General features: G+C 40.2%; 1 protein-coding gene across 1 annotated transcript in view; it reads left to right on the forward strand.

Moving 5' to 3' along the window:
• Positions 1-24,586, forward strand: part of LOC134482564 (uncharacterized) — a 29,666-nt gene extending 5,080 nt beyond the window's left edge. Inside the window, 9 exon segments of the mRNA XM_087589362.1 lie at positions 662-835; positions 1,833-1,939; positions 3,982-4,034; positions 15,663-15,696; positions 16,154-16,196; positions 17,928-18,056; positions 22,785-22,992; positions 22,995-23,457; positions 23,560-24,586. Of these exon segments, the coding sequence (XP_087445488.1) occupies positions 662-835; positions 1,833-1,939; positions 3,982-4,034; positions 15,663-15,696; positions 16,154-16,196; positions 17,928-18,056; positions 22,785-22,992; positions 22,995-23,457; positions 23,560-23,887 (1,539 nt within the window). The 3' untranslated portion in view covers positions 23,888-24,586.
• The last annotated feature ends 262 nt before the right edge of the window (positions 24,587-24,848 follow it).

A 24,848-nucleotide genomic window follows, 5' to 3' on the forward strand; every position in this document is an offset into this window, starting at 1 on the left:
TGAGAAAACACAGACCAAAACTTACTCAGGAGAGGAAAAAGTTATTTAGCTTACATTTATTCATCCCAGTTGATCCTCATGGGAAACCTGGTCAGGAAATCAAATCAGGAACTGGGGGGAAGAACTAAACTAGAGATCAGGGGAGAATGCAGCTTTCCATGGCTTTTACCCAGGTTTGGTCAGCTTTTTTTTATACAACTTTGAACTCAGGCATGCCCCTACCACAAGACCTTGGGCTTTCCTACTTCTGTCTAAATAAAAAAAAAATAGTTCCACACAGTGCCCCAGAGGCCAGTCCAATTCCTCAAGTGAGGATCTTTCCAGGTGTATTAAGCATGTATCACATTGGCAAAAAGAACAAAATCTAAGCAAACAAGCAATCTCTGCATTGTGACAGCCAACCAGCACAGACCTGAGTGCTTAGGACATCTAGGTGGGTTGGTAGAACCCCTTAATTCTACCACTTGGAAAAAGATGTGGTGGGGAGATCATTAAATGAGTCAAGCCTGGAGTATTTAAGAAGACCTTGTGTCAAAATGGAGGGAAAATATGAATAACTAAAACTCTGTCTGATTTCAGAGAAACTATTCAGTGCCATTGTAGAAATGTCTCCCTTGGCTTCCTTGAAGTGAAGATGTATTTCTTTGTACAATTTCCACAGGCTGCGCAGCGGGACAACACACATTGTGTTTGTGTATTGCTCAGGCACAATGCTAATCCAAATTTGATGGATTACAGTGGGAATACAGCCTTTCACCATGCCATTTCCAGGGGCAGCATAGCAATTGTAAAGATGCTCCTGGAGTACAACGTAGATATTGAAGCCAAAACAGAGGTAAAGGTCATTCAACTTCATTCCCAATGCACTTCTAGCTACTTCTAGCTGGGACACTCAGACCTATTTTCTACATGCAGAACCTCAAGCATTCTCACTGAATGTGTTCAGAGGAACGCTTTTTCTCTTTAAATATATATATATGTGTGTGTGTGTGTGTGTGTGTGTGTGTGTGTGTGTGTGTGTGTGTATTTATAATTAGTGCCAAAAAACCCACAGAATAGCATATTTTGTCTCAGCGTTGACTTTAAGTTTGAAATTCAAGATTATAGGCTTTAGGATTACACACACACACACACACACACACAGACACACACAGACACATACACACACATACACACACACACACACATCACATCACATCACATCTACACCAACAAGGAAAAGAAATACATTTCAAGTTTAATGATTGTAGAATATATAGAACTGGGTTGCTGCTAAGAAGGTATTGATGTGTGTTTGGCTCAGGGATGAGGGCAGACTGGGAAAGGAGAGAGGTGTCAGGCAAATTAGAAAATCTGATCATTGAGAAAATATACAAAACATTTTTATGATTTTCAAAAGTTTTGGTATTCATAGAAGATGCTATTGCCCTTGGGAGATAATTCTTAGTTTAGAAAAGAAATATATTTGGAGTGCAGATTGAGAAACTCTGCTCCAGATACCTCTTGAGCACACTCCTTCAACAGGGGCATACCAAACTTTATATTTTGGGGTTGTGTCCATGGAGGTCCTAGTTTTTGGAGCTAAGAAGATTGGAACCATTGAGTGTTTGGGGAAAATTCTGGAAGGGATTGGTGTTCATATGCAGTGTTGTGTAGACAAAAGATGTGTCAAAGGGAAGAAGAGAGCTGTGTGTGGAAAGCACAGCAGGTGTTGTAGGAAAAATGATGCCTTGTGACTCAGTACAGTGTGTGTTTATGTTCACAAAATCTGTGATGAACTTTCAGTTGAGAAACAAGTTGTTTTATAAAATGTAATATTGTTTTCTTTACAGTATGGCTTGACACCACTGCAACTTGCAACATATGAAAATCAGACTGAAATGATAAACTTCTTAGAATCAATGAGTGCAGATGCACAGGCCGTGCAAGTGTCAAACAGGTACAGTTTCTTCTCTTCTACAATCTTAGTGTTGTTCTTGATGGTGAGAATTGCTTAAGTCAGGAATATTAATATGATATTAAATGATTTGAAAAACTCTGAGAGAAATATTTAGAAAGCTTATTACACACGAAATATGAGCTAGAAAAGAGACTGTTCCAACACAACAAAAGAACAGCAGTACCAGGAGTACTACATAGCTCAGTAGTTCAGTTCGTGAGTCATGAACCAAGACAAAGAATAAGCTAGATCAGCTGTTGGTCCACTTCAGTATTTTTTATTTTGACACAGTTTGCCACTGAATTAAAGGTCATGTGTGTCATTGGCAAATGTTCTACCATGAATAAACACCCCCAGTCCCTGAGTCTGAAATTTTATAATTTCTGACCTTAAAAGTGACAGTATAAGCCATATCTTTAGAATTATATGTTACATAATCACAGGTAATAAATAGTGTTTCCTAATGATCTGTTTGAAATGTCCAATGCAGTAGAAAACTACCTTTTGCTAGGAGGTGTTCGGTAAACTTTCATCCTGTAATTAACTAGCAATGTTGGTGATATTGCAGTCCAAGACATTTTTGTGTCACATTTCAGATGGAGCTTTTAATGTGGATATATAAATAGTTCATTTCCTTCCACATATTCTGGTATTTTAGAATTATAAATCTTCTCCTAGATTTTGTGAATGTTTAGCTCTAAAAAAATTGATCTTACAAAGCTATATTCCCTTCCATATGAAATAAAATTATTATGCTGAAAATCCCTGTTTAGTACACATGTTTACCTAATGTTTATGTTGAGCCATTATTTCCAGACAACAGATCTGTGCTTTAAGGTGAGCCTTTCTAGAGAGAGCTCACTCTCCTTTCAAAACTTAATGCTCTTTGAAATATTTAATTTTATTTTTTCTTATTCATTTTACATCAAACTCACTGACCCTGTCTCAGTCTCCCTATTCCACAGTCCTTTCCGGTTCCCCTTCCCCTTCACCTCCGAGCAGTCATGGATCCCCTATGTATCCCCACACCCTGGCACTTCAAGTCTCTGCAAGGGTAGACACTTCCTCTCTCTCCAAGGTCAGACAATGCAACTCAGCTAGAAGGAGGTATCCCATGTATAAGCAACAGCTTTTTGATAGGCCCCATCCCAGTTGACTGGGACCCATATGAAAACCTAGCTGCTCTTCTGCTACATATGAGTGGGAAGGTGTGAGTCCAGCCCGTGTATGTTCTGTGGTTGGTGGTTCAGTCTCTGAGAGCCCCAGGTGTCCAGGTTATTTCACTTTGTTGTTTGTCCTCTGGGGTTCTTATCTCCTTGCAGACCTGGAATCTTTCCTCCTAGTGTTCCCTAAGAGTCTACTGCCATACATCCCTGAGCAAGGCAAATATTCTCTTTAGAGTTTTTAAGAGGGAGGGAGGAGAGAGAGAGAGAGAGAGAGAGAGAGAGAGAGAGAGAGAGAGAGAGACAGAGAGTCAGAGAGAGAGAGAGAGAGAGAGAGAGAGAGACAGAGAGAGAGACACAGAGAGAGACACAGAGAGAGAGAGACAGAGAGAGACAGAGAGAGAGACAGAGAGAGACAGAGAGTCAGAGAGAGAGAGAGAGAGAGAGAGAGAGAGAGAGAGAGATTGATTGACTGATTGTGTGTATGCATGCTTGAGCCTTTTAGTTTGTGTTCTATTTAAAAGCTAACCATGCCTCATGTTTTCTCTTGAGAAAGTCGCAAGGATACCAGTCAACAGTCATAGTGAATTGTTGAAAAATAAATTCAAAATTGTTTGACTAGACCTGTAGTTCCATGAATTACATCCCAGACTGTGAGAGGGAGGAGACACACAGACCTTTGTGAGTTAAGTACAACATGGTCTATGGCGTGGGTTTCAGACCAGCATGGCTACATAGTGAGATCCGGTTTCAAAAAACATTGTTTGTGAACATCTAAACTAAGATACAGGGGACTGAAATATAAAGGGCTTCAAATGCTCGCTAAATGTTTTTCTTATGAATAGTACAATAACCATAACTTATAAATCTATGCCACAGTGCAAGAAGACCAGCACATAAAAAAGAAGTGAAGCATGTAAGATTTTTGGAAGGTAAGATTTTTATATCATATATAAATTTACTATATTGTAGCTGGTCTTATTCACCCTAGATAAAATAGTGCGGACATTTTAGCTCCTCTCCTACTGTGACCACACAAGGCAGCCCAGCTAGCAGAAAGGAATCCAAATGCAGGCAACAGAATGAGAACCTGCCCTCACTTCAGTAAACCAGGAGTCCACATGAAGAGCACGTGAAGCTGCACGTCTGCTACCTCTGAATATGGGGTCTATGTGCAGCCCTGATGTGCTCTTTGATAGGTGGTTCAGTCCCTGTGAGCCCTCATGGGCCCCTGTTGGTTAATCTGTAGGTTTTCTTGTTGTGTTTCTGAACCTTCAATGGCACTGTCCTCCTTTGAATTCAATATCCTTCACCCAACTCTTTCACAAGACGCCCCAACCTCCACCTGATATTTATTTGGCTGTGGGTGTGTACATCTGTTTCTATCCAGGGCTTGATGAAGACTCTCAGAAGAATTATCCAAGGCTTCTGTCTGCAAGCATAGCAAAATATCATTAATGGAGTCAAAGACTGGCTCTCTCCCACAGGGTGGGTCTCAAGTTGGTCCAGTTATTGGTTTGGTATCTCCTTAATGTCCGTTCCATTTTAACCTGCATATCTTGGTGGTAGGATAAATTTTGGGTTGATGTTTTTCTGAGTGCTTTGGTGTTCTCCTCCTTCTCCTGGAAGTCTCCCCTGTGTACAGAAGATGACCACTGAAAGCTGCATATCACCTGCTGCTAGTAGGCTCTGCAAGTCTCAGCTCCATAGATAGACTGCTAAGAGCCCCCATGGTTCCTGGTCTTTGTTTCACCACAGAGATGCCTCTCCACTGGTATCTTCTGTCCCAGCTCCCACACCACACCTGCTCTGCACCTTAGTTCCCTTCCCCATCTCCCACAAATTTCCCTCCCTCAATCGAATCCTGATATCTATTTCATTTTCCCTCCTGAGTGAGATTCACGCATCTTCCCTTGGGCCCTCATTACTTAGCTTCTTTAGGTCTGTGCACTGTGGCCTGGTTATTCTGTAATTTATGGCTGCTAAGGTCCTCACCTTTAAGTGAGTACATACCATGCCTGTCCTTCTCGGTTTCAGTTACCTCATCCAATATGATGTTTGCCAATCCCATCCATTTGCCTGCAATTTTCTCAAATTCCATGGTTTTCATAGCCGAGTATTATTTCATTGTGCAAATATACCACATTTCCTTAATCAGTTTTTCAGTTGTCTCCTGTCCATGGCTATTACAAGGAGAAGTTTTATGAACATAGTTAAGCAAGTGTGCTTGGGTGGTATGGTGGAGCGAGTTTGGGGTATATGCCCATGATTGACATAGTTGTGTCTTAAGGTAAAAACTATTTCAAAATTTTTGGAAAAAAAAAACCCGCCAAATTGCTTTTCAAAAGGGATTTTAGGGGTTGGGGATTTAGCTCAGTGGTAGAGCACTTGCCTAGCAAGCGCAAGGCCCTGGGTTCGGTCCCCAGCTCTGAAAAAAAGAAAAAAAAAAAAAGAAAAGGGATTTTAATGTCTCTCCCACCAACAATGGAGGAATGTTCCCTTTGCTCAATATCCTTGTCAGCATGGCTGTCACTTGAGGTTTTGATTCTGGCTGCTCTGACTGGTGTAGGATGGACTCAGCGTCCGTCTGATCTGCATTCAGTGATGACAGAAGATGAGCATTTGATGTCTCTCGGCCTCCTGAGCATCCTCGGCTGGGAATGCTCCGTTTACCACTGTACACCATATTCAGATTGGTTTATTGCTGTCTAACTTTTTGGGCATTTTATATATTTTAACCATTATTTCTCTGGAAGTGTAAGACTGATGACGATCTTTTCCCAAAATGTAGGCTTCTCTTTTGTCCTTTTGATGGTGTCCTTTGCTTTACAAAGGTTTTTAAGTTTTGTGAGTCCCCATTTATCAATCGTTGATCTCAGAGGCTGGGACAGTGGTGTGCTGTTCAGGAAATTGTCTACTGTACTGTCCTCAGTATATTGAAGTTTCTGCTTCAATGTCAAGGTCTTTCATCCACATGAACTTGAGTTTTGTGCAGGTTGAGAAATACAGATCTATTTGCATTCTTCTTCATGCAGACATACAGTTACACCTGCACCATTTGTTGAAGAAACTTTCCTATTTTCCCCATTGTGTGGTTTTGCCTTCGTCAAAATCATGTGTTGGTAGGTATGTGTGTTTTTTCTTTGATTTGATTCCATCGGTCAACTTTTTGTTTCTATACTAATTCTATACAGCTTTTGTTATGATTGCTCTGTGATATGTCTTGATATCAGGGATGATGATACCTCCAAAAATTATTTAATTATTCAAGATATCTATCTATCTATCATCTATCTATCTATCTATCTATGTATCTATCATCTATCTATCATCTATCTTTCTGTCAGCTATCATGGGTTTTTTGTTTTTTAAAAAATTGCTCTTTCAAGATCTGTAAATGGTCTTGCAATTTTGAAGAGAAATGCATTGACTGTGAAGATGCTTTTTGTAAGATGGCCATTTTCACCTTGTTAATCCTATCCATCTGTAGTATAGGAGACCTTTCCATCTTCAGATGTCCTGTTAATTCCTTTTTCAGAGACATAAAGTTTTTGACAGGCAGGTCTTTAAGTAGCTTGATTAGAGTTGTACTGGGCTATTTAATGTTATCTGTGGTTACTGTAAAGGGTTTTGCTTGACTAAATTTTTCTTATCCCTTTTAACTGTTGCATGAGGAAGGGCTGCTGGTTTTTTGAGTTAATCTTGTTCAGACACTTTTCTGTAAGGGTTTATCACCTTTGGTGTTGGAGTTCTTTGGTAGATTTTGTGAGGTCTCTTTTGTATGTGGGCAGCTTTGCTTACTCTCTGGTTTTAAGTTTCTCTGCATATAAGTTGTTAGTGTTTATTGGCTGGTTCAGGTATGCAAATTTGATCACTGAGGTCTCTAAGACTTTTAACATGAAGGGGTGCTTGATTTTATCAACGGCTTTATCAGCATCTAATGTGATGACCAAGTGAATTTTTTTGACATCTCCACCCCTGCCAGCTGCAGCTATCCATTCATTTTCATGGCTGTCAAGCCATCTCCCCTGTATCTCCCCAGACCGGATCCTGAAACACTCAGTTGTCTCAAATTTACCCACTCCCACCTAGTTCTTTCCTTCCTCTGCCTCCTCTGATTATTTTCCGGTATGTTCTAAGTTAGATTCAAAATCCTCTCTTGGTCCTTTCTTCTTCATCTTCTTTTGGTCCTGAGTATAGTAGTGATATCCTGTACTTTATTGCTAATATCCACTTAGAAGTGAGTATACGCCATCCATGTCTTTTGGGTCTGGGTTATGTCACTCAGGAAGATATTCTCAAGTTCTATTCATTAACCTGCAAAGGTCATTATGTCTTTGTCTTTAGTAGGTGAATAGTATCCCACATTGTCTTTTTTCATTAAAAAAAAAAAACAAAAACTTCACCCTTGTCAGTTGCAGATTTCCATTCACTTTCAGGACCATCCATCCATCTCTCCTCTTCCTTACCCACACCTGATTCCAAACCCATCCCATAGCCCTCCGTATCTCTTCTCTATTCAGTTCACTCCTTCCGTCTTCCTCTTAGGACTGCTTTATGCACTCCTTTAAGTGAGATTCAGGCATCCTCACTTGTGCATTCCTTCTTGTGTAGCTTTTCTGAGTCTGTGGATAATAGCATGGTGTCTGTATTTTTGGCCAATAACCATCTATAAGTGAGTACATAACACACATGTCCTGTTTGGACTCCGGAGGATATCCTCAAGTTCCATTGATTTACCTGCAAAATTCATTCTGCCTTTGTTTGTAATAGTGGGATAATATGCCATTTTGAAAGTATACATCACTTTCTTTTTTTTATTAACTTATGTATTTCTTATTTACATTTCAAGTGTTATTCCCTTTCCCAGTTTCCGGGCCAAAATCTCCGTGGCCCCTCCCACTCCCCTTCTTTATGGATGTTCCCCTCCCATTCCTCCCCTATTGCCGCCCTCCCCCCAACAATCACGTTCACTGGGGTTTCAGTCTTCGCAGGACCCAGGGCTTCCCCTTCCACTGGTGCTCTTACTAGGCCATTCATTGCTACCTATGAGGTCGGAGTCCAGGGTCAGTCCATGTATAGTCTTTAGGTAGTGGCTTAGTCCCTGGAAGCTCTGGTTGCTTGGCATTGTTGTTCATATGGCATCTCATCCCCTTCAATCTCTTTCAGTCCTTTCTCTGATTCCTTCAACGGGGGTCCTGTTCTCAGTTCAGTGGTTTGCTGCTGGCATTCACCTCTGTATTTGCTGTATTCTGGCTGTGTCTCTCAGGAGAGATCTACATCCGGCACCTGTCGGTCTGCACTTCTTTGCTTCATCCATCTTGTCTAATTGGGTGGCTGTATATGTATGGGCCACATGTGGGGCAGGCTCTTAATGGGTGTTACTTCAGTCTCTGTTTTAATCTTTGCCTCTCTATTCCCTGCCAAGGGCATTCTTGTTCCCCTTTCAAAGAAGGAGTGAAGTATTCACATTTTGATCATCCATCTTGAGTTTCATGTGTTCTATGCATCTAGGGTAATTCAAGCATTTGGGCTAATATCCACTTATCAATGAGTGCATACCATATGTGTTTTTCTGTGATTGGGTTAGCTCACTCAGGATGATATTTTCCAGTTCCAACCATTTGCCTATGAATTTCACAAAGGCATTGTTTTTGATAGCTGAGTAATATTCCATTTTGTAGATGTACCACATTTTCTGTATCCATTCCTCTGTTGAAGGGCATCTGGGTTCTTTCCAGCTTCTGGGTATTATAAATAAGGCTGCTATGAATGTAGTGGAGCACGTGTCTTTTTTATATGTTGGGGCATCTTTTGGGTATATGCCCAAGAGAGGTATAGCTGGATCCTCAGGCAGTTCAATGTCCAATTTTCTGAGGATCCTCCAGACTGATTTCCAGATTGGTTTTACCAGTCTGCAATCCCACCAACAATGGAGGAGTGTTCCTCTTTCTCTGCATCCTTGCCAGCATCTGCTGTCACCTGACTTTTTGATCTTAGCCATTCTCACTGGTGTGAGGTGAAATCTCAGGGTTGTTTTGATTTGCATTTCCCTTATGACTAAAGATGTTGAGCATTTCTTTAGGTGTTTCTCAGCCATTCGGCATTCCTCAGCTGTGAATTCTTTGTTTAGCTCTGAACCCCATTTTTTAATAGGGTTATTTGTCTCCCTGCGGTCTAACTTCTTGAGTTCTTTGTTTATTTTGGATATAAGGCCTCTATCTGTTGTAGGATTGGTAAAGATCTTTTCCCAATCTGTTGGTTGCCGATTTGTCGAACCACAGTGTCCTTTGCCTTACAGAAGCTTTGCAGTTTTATGAGATCCCATGTCGATTCTTGATCTTAGAGCATAAGCCATTGGTGTTTTGTTCAGGAAATTTTTTCCAGTGCCCATGTGTTCCAGATGCTTCCCTAGTTTTTCTTCTATTAGTTTGAGTGTATCAGGTTTTATGTGGAGTTCCTTGATCCACTTGGACTTAAACTTTTTACAGGGTGATAAGCATGGATCAATCTGCATTCTTCTACATGTTGACCTCCAGTTGAACCAGCACCATTTGCTGAAAATGCTATCTTTTTTCCATTGGATGGTTTTGGCTCCTTTGTCAAAAATCAAGTGCCCATAGGTGTGTGGGTTCATTTCTGGGTCTTCAGTTCTGTTCCATTGTTCTATCTGTCTGTCTCTGTACCAATACCATGCAGTTTTTATCACTATTGCTCTGTAATACTGCTTGAGTTCAGGGATAGTGATTCCCCCTGAAGTCCTTTTATTGTTGAGGATTGTTTTAGCTATCCTGGGTTTTTGGGTATTCCAGATGAATTTGCAAATTGTTCTGTCTAACTCTTTGAAGAATTGGATTGTTATTTTGATGGGGATTGCATTGAATCTGTAGATCGCTTTTGGTAAGATGACCATTTTTACTATATTAATCCTGCCAATCCATGAGCATGGGAGATCTTTCCATCTTCTTAGGTCTTCTTCAATTTCTTTCTTCAGAGTCTTGAAGTTCTTATTGTACAGATCTTTTACTTGCTTGGTTAAAGTCACACCGAGGTACCTTATATTATTTGGGTCTATTATGAAGGGTGTTGTTTCCCTAATTTCTTTCTCGGTTGTTTCTCTTTTGTGTAGAGGAAGGCTACTGATTTATTTGAGTTAATTTTATACCCAGCCACTTTACTGAAGTTGTTTATTAGCTTTAGTAGTTCTCTGGTGGAACTTTTGGGATCACTTAAATGTACTATCATATCATCTGCAAATAGTGATATTTTGACTTCTTCTATTCCAATCTGTATCCCTTTGATCTCCTTTTGTTGTCTGATTGCTCTGGCTAGAACTTCAAGAACTATATTGAATAAGTAGGGAGAGAGTGGGCAGCCTTGTCTAGTCCCTGATTTTAGTGGGATTGCTTCAAGTTTCTCTCCATTTAGTTTAATGTTAGCAACTGGTTTGCTGTATATGGCTTTTACTATGTTTAGGTATGGGCCTTGAATTCCTATTCTTCCCAGGACTTTTATCATGAAGTGGTGTTGAATTTTGTCAAATGCTTTCTCAGCATCTAATGAAATGATCATGTGGTTCTGTTCTTTCAGTTTGTTTATATAATGGATCACGTTGATGGTTTTCCGTATACTAAACCATCCCTGCATGCCTGGGATGAAGCCTACTTGATCATGGTGGATGATTGTTTTGATGTGCTCTTGAATTCGGTTTGCCAGAATTTTATTGAGTATTTTTGCGTCGATATTCATAAGGGAAATTGGTCTGAAGTTCTCTTTCTTTGTTGTGTCTTTGTGTGGTTTAGGTATAAGAGTAATTGTGGCTTCGTAGAAGGAATTCGGTAGGGCTCCATCTGTTTCAATTTTGTGGAATAGTTTGGATAATATTGGTATGAGGTCTTCTATGAAGGTTTGATAGAATTCTGCACTAAACCCGTCTGGACCTGGACTCTTTTTGGTTGGGAGACCTTTAATGACTGCTTCTATTTCCTTAGGAGTTATGGGGTTGTTTAACTGGTTTATCTGTTCCTGATTTAACTTCGGTACCTGGTATCTGTCTAGGAAATTGTCCATTTCCTGAAGATTTTCAAATTTTGTTGAATATAGGTTTTTATAGTAAGATCTGATGATTTTTTGAATTTCCTCTGAATCTGTAGTTATGTCTCCCTTTTCATTTCTGATTTTGTTAATTTGGACGCACTCTCTGTGTCCTCTCATTAGTCTGGCTAAGGGTTTATCTATCTTGTTGATTTTCTCAAAGAACCAACTTTTGGTTCTGTTGATTCTTTCTATGGTCCTTTTTGTTTCTACTTGGTTGATTTCAGCTCTGAGTTTGATTATTTCCTGCCTTCTGCTCCTCCTGAGTGTATTTTCTTCTTTTTGTTCTAGAGCTTTTAGGTGTGCTGTCAAGCTGCTGACATATGCTCTTTCCTGTTTCTTTCTGCAGGCACTCAGCGCTATGTGTTTTCCTCTTAGCACAGCTTTCATTGTGTCCCATAAGTTTGAGTATATTGTATCTTCATTTTCATTAAATTCTAAAAAGTTTTTAATTTCTTTCTTTATTTCTTCCTTGACCAGGTTATCATTGAGTAGAGCATTGTTCAATTTCCACGTATATGTGGGCATTCTTCCCTTATTGTTATTGAAGACCAGTTTTAGGCCGTGGTGGTCCGATAGCACGCACGGGATTATTTCTATCTTTCTGTATCTGTTGAGGCCCGTTTTTTGACCAATTATATGGTCAATTTTGGAGAAAGTACCATGAGGAGCTGAGAAGAAGGTATATCCTTTTGCTTTAGGATAGAATGTTCTATAAATATCCGTTAAGGCCATTTGGCTCATGACTTCTCTTAGTCTGTCGACATCACTGTTTAATTTCTATTTCCATGATCTGTCCATTGATGAGAGTGGGGTGTTGAAATCTCCCACTATTATTGTGTGAGGTGCAATGTGTGTTTTGAGCTTTAGTAAGGTTTCTTTTACATATGTAGGTGCCCTTGTATTTGGGGCATAGATATTTAGGATTGAGAGTTCATCTTGGTGGATTTTTCCTTTGATGAATATGAAGTGTCCTTCCTTATCTTTTTTGATGACTTTTAGTTGGAAATTGATTTTATTTGATATTAGAATGGCTACTCCAGCTTGCTTCTTCTGACCATTTGCTTGGAAAGTTGTTTTCCAGCCTTTCACTCTGAGGTAGTGTCTGTCTTTGTCTCTGAGGTGTGTTTCCTGTAGGCAGCAGAATGCAGGGTCCTCGTTGCGTATCCAGTTTGTTAATCTATGTCTTTTTATTGGGGAGTTGAGGCCATTGATATTGAGAGATATTAAGGAATAGTGATTATTGTTTCCCTTTATATTCATATTTGGATGTGAGGTTATGTTTGTGTGCTTTCATTCTCTTTGTTTTGTTGCCAAGACGATTAGTTTCTTGCTTCTTCTAGGGTATAGCTTGCCTCCTTATGTTGGGCTTTACCATTTATTATCCTTTGTAGTGCTGGATTTGTAGAAAGATATTGTGTAAATTTGGTTTTGTCATGGAATATCTTGGTTTCTCCATCAATGTTAATTGAGAGTTTTGCTGGATCCAGTAACCTGGGCTGGCATTTGTGTTCTCTTAGGGTCTGTATGACATCAGTCCAGGATCTTCTGGCCTTCATAGTTTCTGGCGAGAAGTCTGGTGTGATTCTGATAGGTCTCCCTTTATATGTTACTTGACCTTTTTCCCTTACTGCTTTTAATATTCTTTCTTTATTTTGTGCGTTTGGTGTTTTGACAATTATGTGACAGGAGGTGTTTCTTTTCTGGTCCAATCTATTTGGAGTTCTGTAGGCTTCTTGTATGTCTATGGGTATCTGTTTTTTTAGGTTAGGGAAATTTTCTTCTATGATTTTGTTGAAGATATTTACTGGTCCTTTGAGCTGGGAGTCTTCACTCTCTTCTATACCTATTATCCTTAGGTTTGATCTTCTCATTGAGTCCTGGATTTCCTGTATGTTTTGGACCAGTAGCTTTTTCCGCTTTACATTATCTTTGACAGTTGAGTCAATGATTTCTATGGAATCTTCTGCTCCTGAGACTCTCTCTTCCATCTCTTGTATTCTGTTGGTAAAGCTTGTATCTACAGCTCCTTGTCTCTTCTTTTGGTTTTCTATATTCAGGGTTGTTTCCATGTGTTCTTTCTTGATTGCTTCTATTTCCATTTTTAATTCCTTCAACTGTTTGATTGTGTTTTCCTGGAATTCTTTCAGGGATTTTTGCGATTCCTCTCTGTAGGCTTCTACTTGTTTATTAATGTTTTCCTGTGTTTCCCTAAGTGTGTTCATGTCTTTCTTGAAGTCCTCCAGCATCATGATCAAATATGATTTTGAAACTAGATCTTGCTTTTCTGGTGTGTTTGGATATTCCATGTTTGTTTTGGTGGGAGAATTGGGCTCTGATGATGGCATGTAGTCTTGGTTTCTGTTGCTTGGGTTCCTGCGCTTGCCTCTCGCCATCAGATTATCTCTAGTGTTCCTTTGTTCTGCTATTTCTGACAGTGGCTAGACTGTCCTATAAGCCTGTGTGTCAGGAGTGCTGTAGACCTGTTTTCCTCTCTTTCAGTCAGTTATGGGGACAGAGTGTTCTGCTTTCGGGCGTGTAGTTTTTCCTCTCTACAGGTCTTCAGCTGTTCCTTTGGGCCTGTGTCTTGAGTTCACCAGGCAGCTTTCTTGCAGCAGAATATTTGGTCTTACCTGTGGTCCTGAGGCTCAAGTTCGCTCGTGGGGTGCTGCCCAGGGGCTCTCTGCAGCGGCAGCAACCAGGAAGACCTGTGCCGCCCCTTCCGGGAACTTCAGTGCACCAGGGTTCCAGATGGTCTTTGGCTTTTTCCTCTGGCGTCCGAGATGTGCGTGCAGGCAGCAGTCTCTTCTGGTTTCCCAGGCTTGTCTGCCTCTCTGAAGGTTTAGCTCTCCCTCCCACGGGATTTGGGTGCAGAGAACTGTTTATCCGGTCTGTTTCTTTCAGGTTCCGGCGTTGTCTCAGGCAGGTGTCCTGCCGCTCCTGGGAAAACTGATATTCTTAGCATTCAATGAAAGCAGCCTCCATATGGGCTACTCTGACAGCACCTTTTCCCTGTAGTTCTATTAATTAGCAAAAGATATAGTGATACTTGATTTATATGCTGCAAGACATAATTTCCAGTAAAAAAAAAAAAACATTGGCACAGTAGATGGAAGGTTGAAAAACCACATCATTCTCCAGTACACAGCACTGAATGATCCCTTGATTGAGTCTGAATAAGATTAGATTCCAACAGTGGGAGAAGCACCACAGAATTTATCCTTTCAGCAACCTACACCACAGCATCTCTCATACCTACTTTGGAGAGAGCCAGCCAGAGAATAGTGTAGAGGAACCTAAATGACCCTCTTCACATAACCCTGAGGGAAACAGAATTATCATAATGTGGGTGTCTTTTTTTAAAATGTATTTCAGCACTGGAGTTTTGTTTGTGTTGTCGAGGACTGAAAGAGGCCCCACACATGCTGAGCATACGGTCCACCATAGAGACATTTTCTCAGCCCATTTGTTGATAGGACAAAAACTTGCTCTGGTCATGGGCAATGCCAAGGGGTGTGCAGTGGAGTTTTACATACTGTAAAGGAAATGAACTAGGGTTGTTCATTCTCTGAAGCATGTTTCGAGGACAGGCTTTATCCAGAGAGTGAAACTTGAGACACTCTACGGTTTATATATGGAAATATATTTTTAAAATGTTTTATGTGTGATTGCTGCTCTATCTGCAAGTTTCTTTCATGCTTCTCTCTGGAGTAATAATTCATGTTGCATAACTACTAAGGAAGTCTTTCCAGTTGCTCTTGCCATGGCCGGCAATGGAAGTTGATGTTGAACTTCTTTTTGCTGGAAATGAGCTAGGGGTCAATGCTAGATCTGAGGGCCCTTAACATCTTCTTCAGATGATCTCGACTACAGTAACACACTGATCTCTCAAGAGCTTTGTCACACTTGCAGTTGGAAATACTTTGTAAAGGTCTTTGGGTCTCCTATATTTGACTATGCTGCAACGACAGTCACCAGAGACTGTGCTTCCGGGTGGTAGTAATGAATGTTCCCCTACAGTGAAGGAAGTTCAAGTCGACCTTTGTAGCAGCCCCTTTCACTACTGTATGAGATGAGCATGCTCACCTAGAGTGCTGCAAACATCCCTAGTCCAGAGGCAAAAAGCAGCAGTGGCAACATGACGCTGTCCTTTAACCCTTCACTATGGGACAACAGTTCAGGCTAAGATGATAATTTCTGTGTCTGATAGTGATCAGGATCATAGGTAATTTGCACAACAATTTTTATAAGTAGTAACTTTTGATGAAATTTTCTCTTTGTCTTTAAAATATACTAGGAAATGGGAAGAAAGGGTTTTGCATATATTTATTATTTACCAATAATTATTCACTTTAAAGGCTTTTCATAAATGGTGCCAAAGGATATAGGGTCACAAATGTTAGCCTTTGTACTTATTGTCATGTTTCCTATAGTTGTTTTGTGACAAATTTTGCTTCCCTCTTTAGAAGCTGGTAAGAGACTTACAGGAACATCACCATGGTAAGAATGTGTGCATTTTACAATAAATTAATCTGTAAAAAGTATAATGTTCAGAACCTGACATTCTCTTTGCCTCTGTGTACTCCGATTTCAGCTTCTTTATTTCTTCTATAATCACAAGCTGAACAATTATCTCCCACACAGCATGAGTTATGGACAAACATCCTTAGGAAGGGAGATGATTCAGTGGATAAAGTGCTTGCCATGAGTCTGTGAGAAAGGAAGTTTGGATTCTCAGAATCCACATGAGGTCTTGAGGATCTCATGTGCATCTGAATCCTGGGGCACTTATGGTGAGGCAGGAGGTGGTGAGAGAGAATCCCCTGAAGTTTACTGGATAGTTTGCCTGGGTTTCTTATTCATGAAGAAGGGATTGAGCCACATAACCAAGGTTGGAAGAATGTTGCATGCTGTTATTCTCAAGGCTCCCTGACAAGCCCTCCTTTGTTGTTCCTAGGTGTGTGAATGTGGATAATGTCAGCTCTACCTCCTCTGTGAAGGTAAAATGCTTCTTTGTGAAATTAATTTTCTTATGAATTTTGTTATAATTCAGCAATAGTGTAACTATCCCAGTTTTATATGGAAAGATTGTTCAAGGGAGTCCACATTGTAGATGTGGAGATTTCTACAAACTGCAAGTGAGCAGTAAGTCCTTGTGGGTAGTGGTGGCCAATAAGAGAATGGACTCAAAAGACATAGTGAGTGGAAGACTGAGCGCAGTCCTCGTACAATAGAAGATGTCTGATGTTTGACAAGTATTGTTTGCAGAAATGAGTACATGTTCGACTGATTTTAAAATGTGACTGTTACTAGACCATAATATTTCTTTTTAAAAAAATTTTTATTAGATATATTTCTTTACTTACTTTTCCAATGTTTTTCCCCTTCCTGGATTCCGGTCCATGAGCCCCCATCCCTTTTCCCTCACCCTCTCCCATATCGGTTTTCCTGGGCCGGAGAGATGGCTCAGTGGTTAAGAGCACTGACTGAAAGAACCAAAAAAAAACCAAAAAAAAAAAACAAAAAAAAAAAAAAAGAGCACTGATTGCTCTTCCAGAGGTCTTGATGAATCCAATTCCCTGCAACCACATGTTGACTGACGACCATCTATAATGAGATATGATGATCTCTCCTGGTGTGTCTGATGATAGCTACTGTATACTTATATATAATAAGTACTTCTTAGTAAGTCCAGACATTTCTATAATCCATGAATCTCCTAAGTGACTTTACCCTCAGGAAAATGCATGCAATTTTTATCTACCTTTGGACACTGCTATTTTAGGATCCTGTATGAGAGCATCTCCTTGGTTTCTCTATTTCATGTGTATTTACACTAAGGAGAAATTGTGGCTATGTAGCAGTTTGTAATATGTTCATCAAGTTTGTCTTCTGAGAATAGAGCATTTTCTATTTGATTCTATGAGGGTATGTTGAAAGCTCTTCATCTAGAAAAACAACAAGTGTTTTTCCCAATTATCCAGCATTTTTAGATGCAGGGAGTCAATTACTGTATATTTCCATTTAAGTTCTTCTTTATGGATTTTAAAATAATATAAACTTATATTCTTTGTGCCACATTCAAACAGTTAAAATATTGTAGTGCTTTACTTAGATATTTTGATATCCAGTCTGAGGCTGCTTTATCACTGTGAGCTGCTCAAGGTTAAGAAACCTGTTGCTATATAACCTATAGCCCTATAGTGAGGGGCTGTGTGAATGAAGAGTGGCAATTTAATGATTTTTGAATGTGACTCAGTGGACCAATGTGTTTCTATAAAGCAGTTTCACCGGTTCTATGGTATGGACAGTGCTAGCAATTAAATTGCCATTTATTTGTAAATGAAAACTGTGCATTTTGTGATTCCCCACAATGGAAGAGTAAGACTGTTAGAAGGGGCCTCATTAATATGAATAATCATCTTAAACTAGAAGCAGAATAATTGACTGATAATGAATTAAGCTTAGTCTCAACAAGAACAAGGTCAAGTTTGTCAGTTAATGATTTTCTCTTAATCTAGGCTAGCATAAATATTTTAACTTCTTGATGGTATCCTATTAAGTTGTAAATAGGCATATAAGAAGATATTTTATATTTAATAATTTTGATTTTCATGTGTCAATATCCTGTAATTCCTAAAGAACATTGTTGATTTGAAAGCATGCATCCTAAAAGAATAGAGTTAATTTCAAGACCAAATAAAAAGTAAACTCTCTTCTCTGCATTGCAGGGAGAATCGGGAAGAAAATTCCATATAATACCTAAGAAGATCCAAAACATTTTTAGAAAATCTGGAGTTTATGTGTGTTCTCGAGGAGAGCCAGTACCTGATGTATGGAAAGCAAAAAAATCCATAATGGTAATTCCCCTAATTTGAGAAGTAACCTATTTCCTTTTGTGAAGGGGAGTGATGGGTGTTTGTGCCTATGCCTTCCTAGTGCAAATAGTGAACGAGTAGAGAAAGATCAGCCTTGAGCATTCCCTTCACACTCTCCATATCCTCACTCCTTGCCAGTCACTGCATTAGGCAGTGCTTCTCAACCTTCCTAACGCTGTGACCTTTAATACAGTTCCTCATGCTGTGGTGATTCCCAACCATACAACTGTTTTGTTGCTACTGCATCAGTGTCAGATTGATAATATCATCAACTGTAATGTCGTATTGGTATTTTCAGAAGGTCTTTGCCAACCTGTGTGAGACTGTTCTATGCCCTCCTCCAATAGGGTATGACAGACAGGTTGAGAATCACTGTCATAAAATGTAATAATAGTAAATTAGACTATGGAAACAGAAGAAAAAACAGAAAATGAGCATGTTTTTAACTCACTGAGGAGAACTCATAAAAATACAGAAACCAAATAGTACATGCTCCTGGAAATAGGTACAGTCAACATGAAAGCGACCACCATAGTTGTGTTTCATTTACTTTGGATTGACTGACTTTATGTGTGTGAATGTTTTGCGTGTATTCTGTCTGTATACCATGTGCGTGTGCTTCCCACAAAAATCAGAAGAGGTCATTTCATCCTTTGTTCTTGTTGTTCCAGAACTTTGTCAGCCAATATTATGTGTTTTACAAAGCAAAGCCAGGTGTCCTGGAGGAGCAATGAATGTTTTAAACTCCTCAGCCCCTTTTCCAGCACACAGATTTAATATGTTTGATAGGCAAAAAGATTAAAATTATCATCAGGGGAAATAAGAAGTCAGTCTTCTGATATTTCTTAACTTCCTGGACAGGACCTCAGCATTCTGGTTTTACCCACTGACTCCAAAGTACTTATAGGCAGGGTGCCCACAACATGTGGCTGGGTATGTTGGAGTACACAGTTAATTCACGAACTCATAAAGCAGGCAGGGTGGTCTCTGTCAGTTCAAGGACGTCCTGTTCTTAATTTATTTGGGGAGTAGGAGAATGTAAGTTGAATTGTGGGTATCAAAAGATAACTTGTATGAATGAATCTTTCCCTTCCTCTGTTTCCAGTCTCAGGTATCAAATTCAAGTTATCAGTCAGGCTTCCAAGTAGGTTTATCACATTTGTAGCATGATTTACACTTTGGTTAGCATTAACAGACAAACAGTAGATAAACTCTGCATGTGTGTGTGTGGGGCGGGGTTATTTAACATTAACACAAATGCTAAGCAGTGCATGGGAGGATCAGACAAAGAGATGGGAGTTCATGTGTTTGAACACTTGGCCACTGTTTGGGAGATTGTTTAACTTTTGGGGTGTGGCCTCGCTAGCAGAAGGTTTTCAGTGGTAGATTTTAATGGCTGTGACTACTTGTGGTACCAGTACTGTGTTATCTGCTTCCCGGTCTACCAGCCTGTGAGAACCAATAATGTACTGCCAAAAGTCAGGCCTCCCTGTTCCTTCCTTGAAATAAGTGACTGGTTTTCCCCATCAGATATTTTGTCACAGAAAGTACAGAAACAAATTCAAAAGTAACAGCCATCTTTCCTGTTTAAATCCCCTTTCAGAAGTTACAAAGCAAGCAGAAGGGTGTGTCTGCTGATCTTACACACACTACTTACTCCTTACTCCACTGCATACTGTCAACACGTAGCTAACTACCTTCCTCTAGACCTCTAATTTCATCATTAGGAAAGAGGAAGTTCAGATATAATTATTACACATAATGGAATCATTAGAAACTGTAAATTTATAGAAACCAAACTCAAATGCTCTTTGTTTATGCCTAGATCAATTTGGTTTCCAATTAACTACTACAGGTGATGAACCTGAGTAATTTTTATTCTAGGAAGAACTTAGCAAAGACATGGAACTCAGGTACTTTTTATTTTTATTTTTATTTTTTTTCTTTATTAACTTGAGTATTTCTTATTTACATTTCGATTGTATTTCCCTTTCCCGATTTCCAGGCCAACGTCCCCCTAGCCCCTCCCCCCTGTTCCCCTCCCCATCCTCCTCCCATTACCTCCCTCCCCCTAACAATCTTGTTCACTGGGAGTTCAGTCTTAGTAGGACTAAGGGCTTCCCCTTCCACTGGTGCTCTTACTAGGATATTCATTGCTACCTATGAGGTCGGAGCCCAGGGTCAGTCCATGTATAGTCTTTGGGTAGTGGCTTAGTCCCTGGAAGCTCTGGTTGCTTGGCCTTGTTGTTCATATGGGGTCTCAAGCCCCTTCATGCTCTTCCAGTCCATTCTCTGATTCCTTCAACGGCGGTCCCGTTCTCAGTTCAGTGGTTTCATGCTGGCATTCGCCTATGTATTTGCTGTATTCTGGCTGTGTCTCTCAGGAGAGATCTACATTCGGCCCCTGTCGGCCTGTACTTCTTTACTTCATCCATCTTGTCTAACTGGACTGCTGTATATGTGTGGGCCACTTGTGGGGCAGGCTCTGAATGGGTGTTCCTTCTGCATCTGTTTTAAACTTTGCCTCTCTATTCCCTGCCAAGGATATTCTTGTTCCCCTTTTAAAGAAGGAGTGAAGCATTCACATTTTGATCATCCATCTTGAGTTTCATTTGTTCTAGGCATCTAGGGTAATTCAAGCATTTGGGCTAATAGCCACTTATCAATGAGTGCATGCCATGTGTGTTTTTCTGTGATTGGGTTACCTCACTCAGGATGATATTTTCCAGTTCCAACCATTTGCCTATGAATTTCATAAAGTCATTGTTTTTGATAGCTGAGTAATATTCCATTGTGTAGATGTACCACATTTTCTGTATCCATTCCTCTGTTGAAGGGCATCTGGGTTCTTTCCAGCTTCTGGCTATTATAAATAAGGCTGCTATGAACATAGTGGAGCACGTGTCTTTTTTATAAGTTGGGGCATCTTTTGGGTATATGCCCAAGAGAGGTATAGCTGGGTCCTCGGGTAGTTCAATGTCCAATTTTCTGAGGAGACTCCAGACTGATTTCCAGAATGGTTGTACCAGTCTGCAATCTCACCACATCCTCGCCAGCATTTGCTGTCACCTGAGTTTCTGATCTTAGCCATTCTCACCGGTGTGAGATGAAATCACAGGGTTGTTTTGATTTGCATTTCCCTTATGACTAAAAATGTTGAACATTTCTTTAGGTTTTTTCCCAGCCATTCAGCATTCCCCAGCTGTGAATTCTTTGTTTCGCTCTGAACCCCATTTTTTAGTAGGGTTATTTGTCTCCCTGCGGTCTAAATTCTTGAGTTCTTTGTCTATTTTGGATATAAGCCCTCTATCTGTTGTAGGATTGGTAAAGATCTTTTCCCAATCTGTTGGTTGCCGTTTTGTCCTAACAACAGTGTCCTTTGCCTTACAGAAGCTTTCCAGTTTTATGAGATCCTGTTTGTCCATTCTTGATCTTAGAGCATAAGCCATTGGTGTTTTGTTCAGGAAATTTTCTCCAGTGCCCATGTGTTCCAGATGCTTCCCCACTTTTTCTTCTATTGTTTGAGTGTATCTGGTTTGATGTGGAGGTCCTTGATCCACTTGGACTTAAGCTTTGTACAAGGTGATAAGCATGGATCGATCTGCATTCTTCTACATGTTGACCTTCTGTTGAACTGCACCATTTGCTGAAAATGCTATGTTTTTTTCTATTGGATGGTTTTGGCTCCTTTGTCAAAAATCAAGTGCCCATAGGTGTGTGGGTTCATTTCTGGGTCTTCAATTCTAGTCCGTTGGTCTATCTGTCTGTCTCTGTACCAATACCATGCAGTTTTTATCACTATTACTCTGCAATACTGCTTGAGTTCAGAGATAGTGATTCCCCCTGAAGTCCTTTTATTGTTGAGGATAGTTTTAGCTATCCTGGGTTTTTTGTTATTCCAGAGGAATTTGCAAATTGTTCTAACTCTGTGAAGAATTGGATTGATATTTTGATGGGGATTGCATTGAATCTGTAGATCACTTTTGGTAAAATGGCCATTTTTACTATATTAATCCTGCCAATCCATGAGCATGGGAGATCTTTCCATCTTCTGAGGTCTTCTTCAATTTCTTTCTTCAGAGACTTGAAGTTCTTATTGTACAGATCTTTTACTTGCTTGGTTAAAGTCACACTGAGGTACTTTATATTCTTTGGGACTATTATGAAGGGTGTCGTTTCCCTAATTTCTTTCTCGGCTTGTTTCTCTTTTGTGTAGAGGAAGGCTACTGATTTATTTGAGTTAATTTTATACCCAGCCACTTTGCTGAAGTTTTTTATCAGGTGTAGTAGTTCTCTGGTGGAACTTTTGGGATGAACCATAGAATGTGAAGGAGAGAGAATATTACAAAATCGTTATTTCGAGGAGAAGCAGAGCAAAACATCAGAGGCCAAGAAACACATTTTGTCACTTCTTTTTATATATTTCCATCTTAAAAGGTACCATGAGTTTAGATCCCAAAGAGCAGAATAGTGGTAAGTTTAAACCTAAGCATGTCCACATTAAAGATTTTTAAAGACTCTGGGCCGTTTACTCATCCTGAAAGGAAGCAGACGTTACTGAATATCATTGAATGTAGTGCTAAATATCGACGGAATACAGAAATAGTTTGGGGACTATAAATCAAGGTCCTGACTTTATCAGAAGGGTGATGAAATGAATAAAATCAGTGAATTTTAAATCAAAAATAACAATGATAATTTTCCTTATAGGATGAAAAAACTAAAATGGAAAATTTCCATTCCGTGCCTTCTGAGGCTGCTGCTGATGTTGGACCTTCCACTTCTACTGCTGACAGCCTGGATGCTGCTGAGCCTGCGCAGAATAAGTCCACCAAGGAGGCTGCCAGTCTGACTGCAGTTGAGCCTGAGCCAACTAAGTCCACCATTGCCGCTGACAGTCTGACTGCAGTTGAGCCTGCGCCAAGTCCACCATTGCCACTGACAGTCTGACTGCAGTTGAGCCTGCGCAGACTAAGTCCCCCAAGGAGGCTGCCAGTCTGACTGCAGCTGAGCCTGCACTGACTAAGTCCACCAAGGATGCTGCCAGTCTGACTGCAGCTGAGCCTGCGCCGACTAAGTCCACCACTGCCGCTGACAGTCTGACTGCAGTTGAGCCTTTGCCGACTAAGTCCACCAATGCCGCTGACAGTCTGACTGCAGTTGAGCCTGTGCCGACTAAGTCCACCACTGCCGCTGCCAGTCTGACTGCAGCTGAGCTTGCGCTGACTAAGTCCACCAATTCCGCTGAAGGTCTGACTGCAGATGAGCCCGAGCTGTCCCATACAAATGCTGATGACAGTACTGTGTCAGGTGACTCAGGACCAGCTAGTCACATTGGATTGGATTATGTAGTTGATTTACCTCTTTACAAGGAGAGTACAAGGTACAAACCCCATGCTGACCCAGAGCCCACTCCTGGTTCCTGCACTTGTGATTCCCTTGACTCCATTCAAATGACTAACCTGACTCTTTTGATATCCCTTAGTGAAGAAGAAATATTTTATACTGCTTCTTCAGATGAGGAATCTTCTTTTATTCCTGACATAGAAGAAGGTCTGCCTGCTACTCAGGCACCTGTTGATAATTTTGATGCTTCTGCGTCAGCTGAACCAATAAACCACAGCATGAACCCTCTCAGGGTGGGTGGATATCTTCCGGCACCAGCGATAGCACACATCCCCTTTTTGCCTTTTTTATGGCTTGTATCCTCACTTTTCTCTGTCATAACATGGATGAAAATCCAAATTCAACATGCATGGCATGAAGAAAATGGCCAAGGAGCTCCCACTGACAAAAAAGTTGGATCAGATTAGTTAGACAAAAATAGTAGCTTAAAATAGATGAATTTTTTTCCCTTGAAACCTAGGTCTGTTTTGTTAATAAATTTCATGCTTCTATAGGGCTATTCATGAATAACCTAGAACCTGAAACTTTTTTTCAATTTATATATTTTTAGTAACATGATAAATCCAGTTTGGACAAATACAAGTGACATGTAAAACTGTTTTCTGATTGGTTGTTTTCTAGTCTAGAATGAGGAGATTATGGTCACTCCCAGTGAAGACCTTGTGTTTCCTGAATGACTAAGCAGGGGTAACTTCCTGTTAAATGTTATTGTCTATTTAATGCTGTCATTCTGAACTCTGACTTCTGAGGTTAGCATAGCCTTTGACCGCAACATTCCAAAAGAAGCAACTTCTGAGATTAAAAATAACAAGAGAAGCATCCACCTTCTCACTGTTTCTCACTACATTGATCCCGATGATAATGATACTGATGTTGTTGATGCTGGGCATGACAATATCACCAGTGATGTGCCTGATGATGCTGTTGATAATTCTTGTTTTTCTTCTAGTGGCTGCGGCTCCTGATCCCTAGACCCTTGATATTCCTCCAGGATCGATTGGAATGCCACAGCAGTCTGTGTGGGAGAATTGATCATATATATAAATTGTAGAGTTAAAGGTATAATGTGATAGTAGACTGAAGTAAAAATTTATTGTTTCACTGGAGACTCAGTTGTGCCATGTGATGCTTCCTAGAAAAAATGTTCAATTATTTTCAATTTTATTTTTTACTTGTTTACTTTACATCCTGCTCACTGCCCCCTCCCTGTCAGCCTCTCCCACAATCCTTCCCTTGCGCCCCGCCTCCTTCTCCTCTGAGAGGGTAGGGGCCACTTGGTTATCTTCCCACCCTGGAACATGAAGTCTCTGTGAGACTATGCCCTTCCTCTCCCACTGAGTCCAGACAAGGCCGTCTAGATAGAAGGAC

The sequence above is a fragment of the Rattus norvegicus genome, chromosome 16 (assembly GCF_021556685.1).
Source record: "Rattus norvegicus strain SHRSP/BbbUtx chromosome 16, alternate assembly SHRSP_T2T, whole genome shotgun sequence".
Lineage (NCBI taxonomy): Eukaryota > Metazoa > Chordata > Mammalia > Rodentia > Muridae > Rattus > Rattus norvegicus.